Here is a 16731-nt window from a genome sequence, read left to right as displayed (position 1 = left end):
GCAAATTCCAGAGGTGTCATCTGAGACTGGGCTCTGCATCCACTTGCTGGGTGGCTTTGGGGAAAGCCCTGCTCCTCTCTGGGTCCCTTTGTGCCAATACAGAACTTCCTGGTTTCAAAATGCTTCCAGCTCTTTCTCGACCCTTCTCTCTGCACCCTGTGTCCTGCAGCTCAGCCTGAATCTGGCTCAGACACCGTCTATGTGCCCAGGTCCGGGCGGGAGTGCAAGGTTGGTACGGACAGACACAGACAGACACACATGTGGCTGTGTAGTCACACTGACCCCGCCCCCAACATAAATTCAACTGGGCACGTCCTCCCTGCTACTCCCCTGTGCCCAGCCTGTGCTGGGTAAAGTTGGAGCTCATGAGAGGCCTCAGTCCCCAGTCTGGGAGAAATAGAGCTGGACCCAGACACCCCCAGTTCCATGGCATCGGGGCTAGACCAGAGAAGGGGCAAAAGCTGGGGAAGTCCTGAGGAGGAGGAGGAGAGAGAGTTTTCTACAAGAGAGGATTTTTGTTATGGTTTTGAAGGATGAGTAGGAGTTCTTTAGGGAAAGAAAAGTGGGAGAAAATGTCAAAAACAGTTTTAGCCTGGGAGTCAGAAAAATTCATTCAACAAATACTCCCTGAAGCTCCCTCCACATGCCTAGGCCAGTGCTGTGGAACCCTACAAACACACACACACACACACACACAGATTTGACCAGAAAGACTCCTAAGGAATCTTTTTGGAAATATCTTGGCTCTGTCAGGCAGCTGAGCTCCTCCTTTTCCTTCCAGCCATCCAAAAATCTTTCAGAGCTCACCCCAGGTCACAGACTACCTCTCCTTTTGCACTGCTGGTGTTCTCAAACCTGAGTCATCCATCCACCTACCCACATATCCACACCCCAGACCTGGCATGGTCTGGCCTTCAAATCTGCCCCCGGGTCCATGTAACGGACACCGTAAGCTCCCCCTTTGGCCTGGCTGGAATCCTCCAATCCTGCATCCTGACCCTTGGTTCAGAAGCTCAAGTTACCCACACCTGCCTAAGTGTAGGGGACACACGGAACCTTCAAATTAGAAAGTGGTGCCACTTCTTCCAGACGCTCGCCATTCGCATTTCAGGAAACCATCACCATAAACATACGACACTCAACGTCCAGGATTTGCACGTGGCCTCATCCTTAGAGATGCCAAACCCTCGGGCAGTGCGCAACTGGGACGACTGGACCCAGGGCCCTGGGGCTCATCTAAGGGCAAAGGGTTTATCTTTTCTTTTTCATGCAGTCTCCAGGCTCTCTCCAATAATCAATTTCAGTAGCCCAAAAGCAGCCCCACCCCCTCCTCGTTGGTTTCGTTCTTTGCAAGGCAGCTTTTGAAACCTGAAATCCAATCTCTCCCCAGCTTTGAAACCTCCCGGAGCTCCCCAGTCACCTTAGAATAAAAGTGGAAGTCCTCAGGGCAGAGCCCAAGTCCCTGCCTGGTTTGATACTTCTGCAGGTCTTTTCAGCCGCACTACTCCCCATGGTCCCCCGTGCCGGCGCAGTGCCACCCGGACCACCCTTTTGGCTTCAAGAGTGCCTGCCTCCTGGCCGTTGCAGCCACCGTTCCCTCCCTGGAGCTCTTTTCTGTCTCATGGGTGGTTCGCTCATTTTTCACCTCAGAAAGCCTCGGCATCTGACGCCATTCCCATCCCTCTGGGGGCCATCACTCATTTCTCCCGAGCTCAGCGCGGTCCTGTCCTTGCCGGTCTGACAGAGGAAACCATGTCACACACGCACAGGTCCAACGTGGAGAAGCAGATCGTGGGAAAGACAGGCCAGCCAAACTTTCTGAAGGGTCTCTAGCCAAGTTACCCCGACTTTGGTGGCTGGAGCAGGAGCTCCAGGCAGGCAAGGGCTCCAGCTGGGAAGTCCTGCGGCCTGGGCGCTTGAATGAATGAATGAGATTTTGGAGACCAAGCTCCGAGCGTATTTGTGTATTCTTTTTCTCTCTCACTCTCTCTCTCACACACACACGCACCCCTAGAGTTTCTGGTCTCTTTCTGTTCTTTCCTGCCTGGAGAATCCTGGGAAAGGAAGAAGGGATGGGGGAACCTGGGTCCAGGGGACCCCAAATCCTCACTCTTTTCTAGTGGGAGGTCAAGAGTTCTCAGGGCACCCCCATGGAGCTCCAGGAAAAGAGGCTGAGGGCAGGGGTCTTGCTTGGCAGCCAGAGGAGGACCGGTGCAATGGGGGCCTTGGCCCAGGACCTCCACCCCTTGGGGAAGGACCCCTGAGGTGGGGGTTAGCAGCATGGGCAGCTGTGTCGGGTCATCCGACCTCAGCCCACCCTTCCATGGGGCACACAGGCCTAAGGGACTGGGGAGAGGCTATGGCACTGTGAACCTCGGCCCAGTCTTAAGCAGCTCTCTTGGCCTCAGTTTCGCCATCCGTCAAATGGGTGTGTTGAACTCCATGATATGAGGACTGGGTTTGCGGGGGGAGAGGGGGAAGCAAACCCCCAAGGGGAAGTAGGGCAGCGTGGGTGCCCCAGAGCCGTCCTCTCGGCTTCCAGGGTTTGTGCGCCTGAGGGCGCATGTGCTTTTGAAATCCCATCCTCCCCCTCACCCCATTTATTTTTTGCACAAATGTCAAAGGGGGACTCCAGTATTCCGGGGCCCTCCAACCAGCGACCTGGTCCGTCCAGCCCCCAACCCTCTCAGGGGGCGCTTGCCTAGGGCTCCCCCTCCAGGAGCTTAGAGTTCCGTCCTTGGCAATGGGTCTTGGGCCCCGGGGGTTTAGGACCCGTCGTATGGCTTTTCCAGGGGACAGGAGGCGCGGCCTTCCCGTACCAGAGCCCGGGGATGCGGCTCCTCCACAGAGATGGGGTTTTCCGCCACCCCAGCTCCACTGGCCCCCAGACGACGCGGACGTGGCCTCCCGAGGGGCGGGGCGAGGGCCCTTCCCAGTTCCCCGGAGGGGCACGCTAAGCCCAAGGCGCAGGCGCAGCCCGCCCCTGAGCAGAGCCCGGAACTCGCCCCCGGGAGGCCACGCCCCCGCAAGCCCCGTCCCGCGCGCCGCGCAGGCGCAGTGTCGCCCGCCCGCCCACGCGCGCCGCGCTAAGGCGCAGGCGCGGCACCGCCCTCCTCGGCGGAGCGCGTGTCCGACTTGAGCTTGACGAACTCCTTGGCCACCTCGTCGTTGCTGCGCTGCGAGAGGATGCGCAGCACCGTGAGGCCCGTGTCGTCCATGTGGATGCGGCGGCCGAGCGGCAGCCAGCAGGCGGCGCTCCCGCGCTGGGCCAGCTCGCGCAGCTGCAGCACGGCCAGCCCCACCGTGCGGTCCTCGCGCGCGAAGCAGTAGTCCTTGACGCACACCTGCAGCTCGTAGCACTCGGGGCCCGCGTCGGCGCTCAGCGTGCTGCGGGGGCGGGGCGGGGCGTGAGACAGGCCACGCCCACGCCAGGTTCCCCCATGCCCATCATCTCCCTCACTGGGCGAGCCCCGCCCCTGCTCCAGGTGACACGCCCTGCAACCCTGTGCTGGGCCACGCCCACACCTCCTTGATGATCCTGCCAGGTCTGTCCCCTCTCCCTTCACACCCACCGAACACCACGTCCACAGGTTCACATACCCCCTCCGCCCCCACAAGTGACCCTTCCCTCAGGTCCCCCCACCCTGTCCCCTGCCTGGCTATGCCCCCCGGCACTCCGCGCCTATGCTCTCTGCCTGCTGAACTGCTGCCTGCCCCAGATGTCCCACCCAGAGGTCCCTTTACCGCGTTCCTACCTGAGCCCAAGTTCTCCCTCTGACGTGGCCCCTCCGCCATACCCCCTAGCCTGACCCTCTGACCCCCTAGACGACGCCCTCCGAACATGACCCAGCCTGGTGTCTCACCACTAGTGACATTGGCTCCTGCAGGCTCCTCACCCACGCGGGGGTGACATTGTGCTCCCACCCCTCAGCACTCTCTGAGTGACCTCCCTGCCGCTGGCTGAGCAAGAGCCCCCTGCCTTAGGGCCACGCCCACGCAGCTGCCTCGTGTCCCCCTCCCAGGTTGCTTCTATCCCTGAAGTACTCCGGGGGTGACATCTGCTCCTCCCGACTAGCCTGTAAGCATTCCCAATCATCCCATGCCCTCTGTCCAAGAGCCCTGTCCTGAGACGACCTGGACCTGGCCGTGGTCTTGACCTGTACAAGCTCCCACCTCTCCCTAGATGATGCCAACTATGAGATACCCCCTGATTAAGCCCACTCCTGACTTCAAGTGCCCCCATCGCATGTGATCCCACCTCCACCCCATGTGACACCCACCCCCATGCCCTGGGAGACATTCCATTCCTGTCTCCCAGCTCCGACTCCTCAAGGTGACCTGCCCCAACAGTCCTGACAAAGGCTCACTGCTGGCTCCAGGAGTCCCCACCCCCAAGTGACCTCAGTCCTGCCCCCATGTCCCCTAGCCCCTCACCCACAAGCCTCATCATGACCCCCCACATACCTTAACTGGACCAGTCTCCAGCCCCAGAAATGGCACTGCCTGCCACACCTTTTGTGCCCAGACTTCTCCCCTTCACGAGCCCTCATCACGATGCTAACCCCACCCACACCCCATGCCCCTTATCACAATCACTGTCTCCCCTGGGGCTTGCCTGCCCTGTAAAGTGACATTCATCATGGTGTCGTTCCCTTACTCCTGCACTAAGGTGCCTTCCTTTCCAGCTTCCCCACCCAGGACGTGGCCCCTCCCATTCCTGCACCCAGGTGCCATTAGCCCACCAGACATCCCTCCTGCCTAGCTGGCCCTGAGGTTCACCTGGTAGATGCCCCTCCCTTGTCCCCACACTCCTCCAAGGATCCCAGACTCACAACTGGAAGCTCTCATTGTACTTGGGAGCCCAGCTGTTGTTCTTGGATTTCGTCGCAAACTTGCGTTTCTTGTCGCTAAGGTGGGGCCCAATGATGTTGACCTCGATGAACGGACGGAAGATGCCAGAAGTCTGCCACTTGAGGTCATTGGCAGCCACCACTGTTGAGGGGAAGTAGAAGGTAAGATTGGTCACGATTCCCCAGTGATGTCTGTGGTTTTCAAAACCTCTCTGAAATAAAGACTACATTTCCTAGCACGCCCCTGTGGCTAACTGTGGCCATAAGACTAACTTCTGGCCAGTAAGAGGAAGTGATGTGCACAGCTTCTCTGCTGTGCCTTAAACGAAAGTAAGCCCTGAACTTTCTCCTTCCCCTAGCTTCAGGCTGCAATGCTGGTGGGGGCCAAGCACTTTAGAACCCTGTAGAGGAGGAAAAACACATGAGGGATGAAAGTGCAAGAAAAGATGGCAGGGGCATCTCTATACAGTCCTGTAACACTGTTTGCACTCCTGGATCCAGCCATGCCTGAAGGTGCTTACCTCTGGACTTCTCAGTTTTATGAACCATTAGACAAAAAAAAAAAATTTCTTTTCTTTTTTTTTCTTTTTTTGAGACAGAGTCTTACTCTATGGCCCTGGGTAGAGTGCAGTGGCATTATCATAGCTCACAGCAACCTCAAACTCCTGGGCTCAAGTGATCCTCCCGCCTCAGCCTCCCAAGTAGTTGGGGCTACAGATGCATGCCATGTTGCCTGGCTAATTTTTCTATTTTTTGTGGAGACAGGGTCTTGCTCTTGCCCAGGCTGGTCTCTAACTCCTGAGTGATCCTCCTGCCTTGGCTCCCAGAGTGCTAGGATTCCAGGTGTGAGCCTCCGAGTCTGGCCCAAAAATATTTTTCTTGCTTAAACCAGTTTTGAGTTTGGTTTCTGTCTTAGAACCTAGTGAGTCCTGGCTGAGGCATACTCCCTCCCACGCCAGACCACTCACCTTTCACTGTGACCTTGTGTTCCCCAGTTCCTGGATGAGTGAAGAGCTCAACGTGGACGGAGACTTCGCCCACAGGGTCTTCCACACCCGAGCCTGGGCAGGGCGGGGGGAGGATGCTTGGTGTGAGCTCTATTCTTTCCTACCCACCAGGAGGGGCCTTGACTACCTCCCACCCACCATGTGCTGGCGGCACCAGGTCATCAGCCCTGACAGGAATGCGCTGAGGGGGCCAGGATGGTAGGTCCTCGTAGGAAGCCAAGAATCCTGGGTTCTGGCCCTTAACCATCTTGCTGTGTCATCTCAGGTAGATCTCTTAACCTCTCTGAGCCTAATGCAATTGTTTTCTTTTATCTCCTTTCACCAACCACCATGTTGTCAAAACTCAGTCTTCAGGTTACACTACCTCTTGGCAGCATCTGACACCCTGGCCTCCTGTGCCTGTTTCTCCTCTTGGAGAATGCCATACATTCCAGATTCTCATGCTACAGACTAGCCACTTGTACACTGGAAAATCCTACCAGCTCCACCATCAAAGTGCATCCAGAATCGGACCCATGTCTTTGACCTCTATCCCGGTCCTGCCTCCATCATTATGTGCCTGGACTATTGCAGTAGCCTCGTCGTGGGTCTCCCTGCTTCTGCCTTCCCAGCTATTCTCAACACACCAGCCAGAAAAATCCTTTTAAGTCAGATCCTGTCCCTCTTCTGTTGAAAACTCTTCCATGTCTCCCACTGCCTCTGAAGTAATGAGGTCTTTTTTGGTGACCTGCAATGTCCCTCTCAAGGAGCCCTCACTACCACCTCTCCTGCCTCAGTTCCCTCCACTCTGGCCCTTGTTAGCTTTGATCCAGTCCCACGGGCCATCTCAGTGCATCACCTGATCCAGAAACCCCATCTCTACTGAAATGACAGCTTGCAGGAGGAACTTCTATTTTCCCTACCTGTATTCCCCTTCTAATACAGAATCTAAATTTCTGTTGAGAAATACTCCCACGCTCGCCTCAGAGATGTGGTCAGGTAGGATGGGCTCCATCCCACACAGCTGCCCAATCAGAGCATCCCCTGCTCATGGCCGCAGTGATTGACTTAGGGATGGTCATGTGATCCAAGCTCGGCCAATAGAAGTTGGGCCTGGGACTTTGGCTGTGACATTAGAAAAGGCTCTCTCTGGCGCTAAGCGGCGGGGCCGTCTCTGCCCAGTGAGAAGAGAGCCCGCCCCACAGGGGTCTCCAGGGAGACCAACAGCCAATGGTATTGTTGGAGACTCTGGATCCAGCTATTCCTGAAGCCAACTGAACCCTTCATCTTTAAGTTGTGGAGCCAAAAATTCCCTTTTCTATTTGAGTCATGAGGTGCACTTCTGTTCCAGGCCACCACAGTGTCCTCCTGAATGTCTGGTTCTGACGGGGATCGCCGAAGAGGCAGCCTGAAAGCTTCTGTCCTAGTTCCCCTGTCTATGACTCGGAAGGGCGTTCCGCCGGGCCTGCAGACCTGTGGCCACCAGCACCCCCGAAGGTCCCTTTCCAGCCCCCCAGGCAGCTCCCCACTCTTGGATAGCCCCATGCACAGGGAGAACAAGGGGAAAGTCGGAGGTGGGGGTGGGAGACTGGGTCAATCAAAGGTAGATCTGGGTCACCACGCGCTGGACAGGAAGTGACTGAGGGTCAGGGAACAGAGGGGAGAGAGATCCCATCACCCTGGGACTGGGACATGTGCCCATCCCAGGCCACCTTCCTGGTCATCTCCGGTTCCCATTTCCCCCCACCAATCACATGCTCAGCCTCACCGCCCCCCACCCCGCAAGGCTGATGCTTCAGAGCAAGCTCAATCCGGGCCAGACTGGGGTGCCAGGGGGAGCTGGACAGTGGTGGGGCAGGTGAGGGTCAGACCAAGGCCAAAGCTAGTAAGAGGGGGGAGGAGGGCAGTGCTGGGCACCCCCATCCCGTGGTTTGCTGGCTCCACGGGGAAGGGTCTTTCCTGGGCCTCTCTGATTCCCTTAACCCCACTCCCCGCTCCCCAGGCCCTGGGCCCTTTGCCGGGGAAGGTTCCTTGGGCAAGCGGTTTACCCCTTTGGCACTCAGCATCCTCATCTGTGGAGTGACGGGCCCCTCGTGGGGCAGTTGGAGAAATCTTTCCAAGATTCCCCAAGAAATGCCTGGTACAGGGGTCTGGCTCAGAGTTAGGGCCTGATAAATGTATTTCTTTCTTTCTTTTCTTTTTTATTTTTTTCTGTGCTGGGGTCTCGTTCTGTTGCCCAGGCTGGAGTACAGTGGTGCGATCATAGCCCGCTGCAACCTTGAACTTCTGGGCTCAGGTGATCCTCCCCAGCCTCCTGAGGAACTGGGACTACAGGTGTGCCACCACCACGCCCGGCTAGTTTGAAAATAATTTTTTCTCTCTTTTTTTGTAGAGATGCAGTCTCCTTATGTTGCCCAGGCTGAACCTGATCCATGTTAATTGTTTTCTACTCGGGGGAAATGTGACATCCAGTACAATAATAACAACAGTAACAACAGTTAGCAATTGCCAAGAGCTCATTATGTGCCAGGACTTGCACTAAATTTTTAGGACTAGAGGAGTCCTAAATATAATCCCATGAAGTAGGGTCCTTGACTGTCCCCGTTTTACAGATGAGAAAACTGAGGCCCAGGGAGGCAGATTTTTGCTCGAGGTGCCTGGGCAGAGCGGCTGACCTGGGATCTGAGCCCAGCTCTGACCCTCGCGGGTGCCTGTCCCAGGGACCGGGATGTGGCTTACAAGATGCGTCACAGGAGGAACAGATTCCGACTGGAATCGCTTCTCCTTCCCCATGTGGAACCAGCAAGCCGTCCTTTCTCCTGCCGCCGCCGCCAGGCCGGGGAGGCGCAAGGACGGGCCTTTTACTAGCCGGGCGGGAGGGGCGCAGGCACCGGGCACCAGGCGCGCGGGCGCAGAGGCACGTACCCTTCTCAGGATAAATGTCTTCACTAAGGGTAAACCTAGTCCCTTTTCCACCATGGACTAATCACGGGGCGGGGGCAGGGCGGGAGGGGAAGCGTGGGGAGGGCAGAGAGACACGAGCGAGAGGTGAGGATGGAGGAGTGTGCGTGGCAGGGGCAGGGGAGGCGCGGAGAGGGGACAGCGAGTGAGAGGGAGGAAAAACAAGAGAGAGAGAAACGTCAGCTGCAGACGGACGGACGGACAGACAGCCTCCTGCCTCGGCGACACCAGGGACACTAAAAGCAGCGAGGACTGGGAGGGAAGCTGACTGCGGGGCCGGACATCCAGGGAGCGCCCTGGCTGACTGCGGGGGGACCGCTGGAGGCCTCAGGGCTTTGCTCCCCTCACCCTGGCCTGGGAATCGATGGCAACTGCCCCTCCCCCTCCTGAGGTCACCTGCCACACTCCTCTCCCGGGTCTGCACCCTCACAACCGATTTTGAAAAGGCGGTCCCCAGGGAGTGCCGCCCTCCGTCCCGCCCCAGCTGCTATGTGTGAGCTCAGAGGACAGGAGACAGAAGCAAAAGACAGAAAGAAAGAGAGAATTTGAAAGTGGGAACCCTCCCTCTGTCCACTTCCGCCACTCCCGGCCCCTCCCGCCCTTGGGGCTGTCAATCATTCCTTCGCCCCAAGACATCAGAGGTCCCCCTTCAGCGGACTTCCACCACCACTCTCTGGGCGGACACTGTCAGAGGTCCCGCCCATCCTCAGCTAGTTCCCGAAGTCACAGAGGTCCCTCCCCCAGAGCTGTCAACTGCTCCCTGGACCCGCCCCCAGGAGCTGTCAATCATTCATTGGCCTGGGACATCATAGATTCTCCCAGGAGGTGACAATCGCCTTGTCATCGGTCCCACCCCTGGGAGTTATCAGTCACTCCCTGGTCTTTGATGTGAAAGAGGTCCCATCCCAGAGCTGTCAATCACCTCCTGGCCTCATGACGTCACAGATTTTCCCAGGAGCGGTCAGTCCCTCCTGGCCCTGTCATTCCAGAGGCCCCACCCTCATAAGCTGTCGATCACTCATTGGTGCCCTGACTTCATAGGCGCGCCTATGACGTCACAGACGGGTGAGCCAATGGAGGCTGCGCAGGCTGGGGGCGGGGCGTGGGGGTCTGTGGCGCCTTACCCTGGGCGGCCTGCGTCTGCACGAAGGTCTTGATGAGCAGGTCGGTGGCCTGTGTGTACAGGGACAGGGCGTAGCGCAAAGACTGCAGGTCTGGGCTCTTCTCCAGGAAGGTCTTTTTGAGGCCCACGCCCCCCGCGTGGAAGTATTGCTGCAGGGGGTGGGGTGGGGAGAGGTGAGGATAGCAGGACCCCCTACCCGCCCATAGAGCTTGGCAGGCCCAAAGCCTCCTCCCCCACTCCGCTGCCCCACACCCAAACCGCATCCTGCTACTTCCCCACCTCCACCTCTGCCCCAAAGCCAACGGTGGTTCCCAGCACCTTGGGAATAACACCCACGCCTCACCTCCCTCCCAGACGTCTCTCCAGGTGTCTCCCCCAGATCATTCCTGCCTCAAGGCCTTTGTACTTACTGTGCCCGCTAGTGGGAACACCCGCCCAGCCCTTTGCTCCTGTTTGCTTTGCCTAGTGAACACCTATGCATTCCTCAGAATCCACTTCCCACATGCCCTCTTCCAGAAAGCCCCTGCTGCTCCCTCCCTGGGCTCTCCCAGGCCCCATCTTTCCCTTTACTGCAGGGCTGACCCCACAAAGCTGAGGATGTCTGTATCCAGCTGTCTCCCCCTGCGTGGGGCTCCTCAAGACCCCAGCATCAGCCACCCCAGCTTTGGTACAGAAGGAATCAGGGCGTGTTTATAAATTGAATGAATGAACGTGGGTTGGAGGTGAGCACAGACCCATGTCCACACCAGCCACACCCTCGGCCTGCCCCTCCTAGGACAGGCAGGGGTAGGGCCCCTCACCTTGATGGTGTCCAGAGCCAGTTCGACCACTGCACACTGCTTCGGCGTCAAGCTCTTGGCTTCTTCTCGTACCATGTGGTCCTGGGTGGATGGGGAGAGGGGCCAGGTGGGCAGAGCAGGCCCCACCTTGGGGATCAATCTATGGGTCTCATCCTGGTTCAACTTTTAGAAGTGGACTGAGAAGGGTCTGTCTTTTCATCATCTAAGGATCCAGCATGTGACTGGCACACAGCAGGTGCTCAATAAATATTTGTGGAATAAATGGTTTGTACTCTTGATCAAGCTGTACCTGAAGCTGAACCATGTACATCTTTCCAGCATATTGGAGCAAATAAATTGTGCTTGAGCCAGTGAGTAGGGTTTCTGTCCCTTGGGTCTGCAAAGCATGTCACCATCCTGGGATCTCTTCCTCAGGGAGTGCCCCCCCATCCCATAATCTGCCCCTCCTGCCCCCAACCCTCACCTTGAGTTTAGACAGCTGCCCCAGCTCCTTGGCTGCGTTGAAGATCATCTGGGTTCCCTGCAGGTGACAACAGACACAGCTGGGTCAGGGCAGCTCAGTCCAGCTCAGTCTTCAAGCATCCAGCTGACACCCCAGCCCTGGACAGCATCTTGGTCGTTGTCCAAAGGCTCTGAACAGGGCAATTGGTTGTGTCCTGGGGACAAGGTCTGGAGCCCCCAGGAGATGCCGAGGAGAACATGACAACCTTGTCCCTGGAAATCCCAGTCTCACGGGGCTATTACCCACCTGCCCGCCCCCACCAAAACCCCAGACTTGTGAGACGGAGGGGAACAGGCAGGACCTGGCTGTGAGGGGCAGTAGAGGAGGGGGCCTCAGACAGGGCTGTTTGTGGGCGTGGGTGGGGCTCTCCAGCCCCAAGTTAGGGAGCCTTGGGTCAGGAAATGGCTCTGGTGAAACCCCTCTCCCTTCCCAAGGGACTGTCCCTTCTGTGGGGAAATTTCCCTCGTAATCTGGGGTGGGGGGTGAGTCTAACCTTTTAAAGGAAAAACCCTCCCCCCAAACACACGCCTCCATACCCACCCGCCTTCACCCCCCCTCCCAAATAAGACACTGGCAAGATGATGACATGGTTACAGCTCTGACAAGCCAGTGGGCCTGGGTTCAAATCCTAGCTCTGCTGTGTGGCCCTAGGCAAGTCACTTAACCTCTCTGAGCCTGTTTTTTTTCCCATTTAGTTGCGGGAAATTACATCCATTACATCCTTTGTGGCTTTGTTGGGACTAAATGTCTTTGCTCAGCATTCACTGTAATCATCACTTGGTCTCAGAGTCATGGGCAATGCTAAGGGAGACAGGGTCCCAGTCCCCATCATTGTACTGGGTGACCTCAGGCATGTCCCTGACTCTCTGGGCCTCAGTTTCCCCTGCTTCACCCACTTGTGTGGTCCAGTGGGGAGCAGGGGCCCTCCTGGGCACCCTCTACCCCACCAGTCAACCCCCCACCCCCCACCCCCAACGAGCAAGCCAGACAGACAGAGGAAGAAGAGACCAACACACAGGTTCACGGTACGCCCCCGGACGGCACGGACCACAGACGTGGAGAGGGGCACAGGGGTGGGGTGGGGGTGGGAGCCAGACAGACAGTGAGAGGCCGGTCTTACGTCTGAGTGGCTTGGCAATTTCACCCTGCCCTGTGGAGAGAATCAGGTGGAGGTCAGAGTTCTGCTGGCTCCTGGGAGGATACTTAGTGGGACTTCCCTGCCCCGCAGAGCACAATCTCACTTCCCAACCCATGAGCTCCCTCCCTGACACTGGTCTAATGGTGCACCCCCCTCTCCCAGTTAGTACATTTCCTTGTCCCCCAGTGGGGGTTTGGGGCCAGATTCCTTGACTACCAGTGCACTCTGGGGGTCCCCAGGGGGCTGGAACCAGCCCCATCCCACAGCCTGCCCCAGGATGGGGCGCTTGGGGAGGCGGGGACAAGAGGGTGCTCAGAGCCCCTCGTCCCCCAGCCCCAAAGACCTTACCCTGGCAGGCCTGACTCCACAAAAAACACACTAACATGTACTTCGAGTTCACTCAGTGCAGAACTCACATGCTAAAATACACGCGTGCACTCCCAAACACTTGCCCACAAGTGCACAATCACACACATGAACCCACACGCCCTCGCCGCCAGAAGGAGGTGCACACGTGTACATGGCGCCTGGCGCCATCAAATGTGCCCCCGAAGGGCTGGCTGAGTGGGTAGGGAGGCCCTGTGACCCGTGCTCACGAAGCTGGGACTCCACCGACATGCACACGGGCACCACACCTGCACGGGGACAGCAAGACAGCCACCTGTGTGTCACCGCAGCTCCCATCTCCTTAACGACAAATACCCATTAGAACAAAAAATCTACATAAAAAACAGCACATGTCTCAGTCCAGGGAAGTGATCCAGCAATGGGGCTCTTAAAGAAGCCGCAGAATTTCAGCCGAGCCCAGGGCTGTGGTGACTCAGACGCGGGTACTGTCGCGAAGGATGGGGGCTGTCTGTGCACACGCTTCGTTCACACGTGCACACACACTCCACGTCCTGTCCCTGGGCAATCACCTCGTCTTTCACTTCCGCTTTCGAGGGACTTTATTAGGACATCTATCTCCTACCCACGACCCCCAGCTGACCCTCCTGCCCATGCACACAGACACACACATGCACACACATGCCCAGACACCAGAGCTCCAGACCTCAGTGAGACGAGGCCCTCATTACCTTTTCTAATCCCTTGCCATGTTTTCTCAAGAGGTTGCCCTGCAGAGACAATGTCACAGGATGATCAACCTGGTCAGCCGTGCAGGGTGGGAACCCGGGACGCTCACAGGTATACTCATGGGGTTGGGGGATCTACATTGCACAGGGGCTGGTGACTGGGTTCCAGGGGGATTGTGTGTGTGCTTTAATGACTGACTCTTGAATGGTGTCAGAGTCAGAGAGAGAGGAAAGACGAGGGGGAGAGAGAGAGAGAGAGAGAGAGAGAGAGAGAGAGAGAGAAACAGCTAGAAAGAAAGGAAATAAGTCACTGCCAAAATATAATCCATTTACATTTACTGTACACATGATGCTCTAAGTTCTTGGGTTAACAGGAAGCAAACGGGCTCCATGTTCAGACAGACCTGAATTTGAATCCTCACTCTGGCATATATTTACTATATGACCTTGAGCAGGTGACTCCTCTCTGAGTCTCAGCTTTCGTCATCTGCAAAATGGGAATAATCGTATCCACTTCACTCAAAGCGTTGTCATGAAGGTGAGCTGAAACAGCCGCCATGAGGTCTGGCATACAGAGAGCACCATGAAATTCAAATTCCCTTATCTCCCTGTCTACGAGTGCATTGCCCGTCATTGGGTACGCTGCCACCAGGTGGTTACAGCCAAAGACCCAGGCTGAGGCCCCTGAGAAGTGAGATGAACACTTGAAAACTTTTGACAAGGTGAAATCTTGTAACAGTCTTGTCTCACCCACAAAGCGGGAATCTAAAGTTCTGTCTCTGCCCTAGTACATGTCCGCATACTCCCAGCGCCGCCAGCAACGTCAGGTCTGATCTAGCAAGCACTGCTCTGCGCTAGTCACTGAGATGAGCACTTTAATGCACCACCCCGTCTGGTTCTTACAACCAGGCCTCAGAGAATGGCTGCAGTGAACCCCATTTTTCAAAGGAAACAGAAGTTTAGAGGTGAAGTGACTTCCAAAAGGTCACAGAGAGTGGCTGGGCTAGGATTTGACCCCAAGTCTGCCTGACACCAAAGCCATGACGCTGTCTCCCACCTGAGCACCTGGGTGTGAGTCTGTGTGTATGGCAGAAGTGGGGTAGGCAGGGAGGCGGGAGACAAAGGGACGGAGCTCAGAATCTGGGGGGAGTCAGAAGTGGGGTCCTGCGCTGAGCAGCTGAGTAGGGGCCCGCATGGTGTGGACCTGCATTCTGGAAGGCTGCTAACGGTTTAAAGCCCAAAGAGGAGGTCAGAGGGGCCCTCTTGGCTTTGAACCTCTTTCTAACTGCAGGGGAGACCCAGACATCCCAGCGGAGTCCGAGCAGGGGAGCAGGGGTGTGTGCTAACCAAACAGCGAGGGCGGATGCGAGGGAGGAGCAGGGCCCAGGGTAGGCCTCCTCCTCGGACTTCAGCGGGACAGGGCGGCTGGGCGTGGCCTCCCTCCCGCCCCGCCCCCTCCCCATGCCCCACCCCAGACAGACACAGCACATCTAGGCGGGAGGTAGGGTGGTGGGGGAGGAGGGGGCGCTGGGTGCGGGAGAGGGTGCAGCCACACGGCGGGCCGAGTCCAGACACAGAGCGGACGGACAGACAGACGGACAGACGGGCCTCTACTTACGATCATCTGTCAGCCGCGCTGGGTGCGGGAGAGGGTGCAGCCACGCGGTGGGCCGAGTCCAGACACAGAGCGGACGGACAGACAGACGGACAGACGGGCCTCTACTTACGATCATCTGTCAGCCGTGATGGGGGCGGGGCGGTGGGGGAGGGGGGAATAAGTCACCATGAGTCTCCTGGCAAGGCCGGGGAGGGGAGGGGACGGAGACGGCAGGCACCCAGGGGCAGACCCCTGCCCTAGCCCAGCCCAGTGCAGGAGACCAGACTGGAAAGTCCCACCCTCCCCCACATAGTGGCCTCTCTGTGGCCTCTGCCCACCCTCCCCAAGTCCCCCCCCCAGAGCGCTGTGCCCAAAACCTGCGAGCCGCTGATGTCCTCAGGGTCCTGGCGCCTTCTGGAGGGATCCACGCCCGACCACGGATGTCCATGTCCCCTCACCCCCAATAAACAGCCTGATCGCTGGGGGACCCTGGGGACTGTGGTCTCTCATCTCTTCCCAGAAGGGTCCCAGGTGCATGGTCCCGGTCTCTGGGTGACCACTGACCTTTGATTGATCCCTTGACCTACATGTGACCTCTCTGTCCCTTGGATTTCTCTTAATTCTATTTGACCTCTTTGACCTTGGAATAACCCCAGCTGACCCTTGAATGTCCTTTCTGAGCCTTTGATTATTCTTGGCCCACGTGTGGCTTCTCTGATCTTTGAACGGCCCCACCCATCTCTGGTGGCTTCTATGACCCTGGATGGCCCTTGCACCTAGATGACCTCTTTGACCCCTGGTGCCTTTGTTCTCATCCCCACCCCCCAGCCTCTAGGCACCAAGCTCCGTGGGCTCCCACCAGGGAGGTGGCGCCAGTGTCCCCGCTGGCCCCCTTTGGGCCTCACCGTCTGGTCAGTGAGAGGTGGCAGGACGATGGTCTTCTCCATGGTGTTCATGACCAGCTTCCACAGCTCCTTCAGCACGCGCTTCAGCACCGTCTTCTCGCAGATTTTGGCGAAGAGAGTCAGGCTGGGGACAAGGGGCAGGCCTGAGAGAGGGCTGAGCTGGCCCTGGCCCGCAGAGCCCCTTCCCTCCACAGGTGTGCCAGGTGGGAAGGCGTTTCCTGGCCAGGTCAGAGGGCAGGCAGCCTGCTCAGGGACCCTGGGGGGTCTGATGGACAACGGTGCATGATGCAGGTGGCTGGACAGGTCAGCAGGGTCCAGACTGGAAGGGGCTTCAACGTCTGGCCGCCCAGGAGGAAGGCTCAGGCCTTATCATGAGGATGGGGACAGTAGGGAGCCATGGAGTGTTCAAGAGAGAGACACAGACAGACTTTTAAGTTTCAAAGAACAGTGTGGGGGATGAACCAGAACAGGAAGTCTGGAGATTGGGACTATGGAGGGACTAAGACCATGCCCAGGAGGAAGAGGAGGGGAATGGTCAGAGGAGGGTGGACTTGAGAGGGAAACCAGCAAAGAATTTGTGATTGGACGTGAGGGGTTGAAGGAGAGAGGCCGTCCACCATGATCCATCTACCAAATGGCCCAGTTATCACCAAACCACCCTTTCTCCAACTTTCTTTAATTCTCTCTCCCTCTCTTTCTATCTAACCATCCATCCATCCATCCACCTGTTCTCCCAGGCATCCTTCCAACCACTCAGCTGTCCATCTACCCGTCGTTCCATCCATCCCCCACCCAC

At 57.4% G+C, this 16731-nt stretch overlaps 1 protein-coding gene across 1 annotated transcript in view; it reads right to left on the bottom strand.

The window, feature by feature from the left end:
- Positions 1-3086: 3086 nt before the first annotated feature.
- The window catches only part of UNC13A (unc-13 homolog A (C. elegans)), a 62504-nt gene continuing 48859 nt past the window's right edge, over positions 3087-16731 (bottom strand). The window contains exons 35-44 of the mRNA XM_012653994.1: positions 15936-16059; positions 15161-15166; positions 13437-13475; positions 12343-12372; positions 11184-11240; positions 10721-10801; positions 9922-10069; positions 5819-5911; positions 4833-4992; positions 3087-3387 (exon numbers count right to left, since the gene is read on the bottom strand). Of these exons, the coding sequence (XP_012509448.1) occupies positions 3087-3387; positions 4833-4992; positions 5819-5911; positions 9922-10069; positions 10721-10801; positions 11184-11240; positions 12343-12372; positions 13437-13475; positions 15161-15166; positions 15936-16059 (1039 nt within the window). The remainder of the gene's footprint in view (positions 3388-4832; positions 4993-5818; positions 5912-9921; positions 10070-10720; positions 10802-11183; positions 11241-12342; positions 12373-13436; positions 13476-15160; positions 15167-15935; positions 16060-16731) is intronic.

The sequence above is a fragment of the Propithecus coquereli genome, unplaced genomic scaffold, assembly GCF_000956105.1.
Source record: "Propithecus coquereli isolate 6110/MARCELLA unplaced genomic scaffold, Pcoq_1.0 Scaffold438, whole genome shotgun sequence".
Taxonomy (NCBI): Eukaryota; Metazoa; Chordata; class Mammalia; order Primates; family Indriidae; genus Propithecus; species Propithecus coquereli.
The sequence above is the reverse complement of the archived record's forward strand: the minus strand, read 5'-3'. Positions and strand labels throughout refer to the sequence as shown.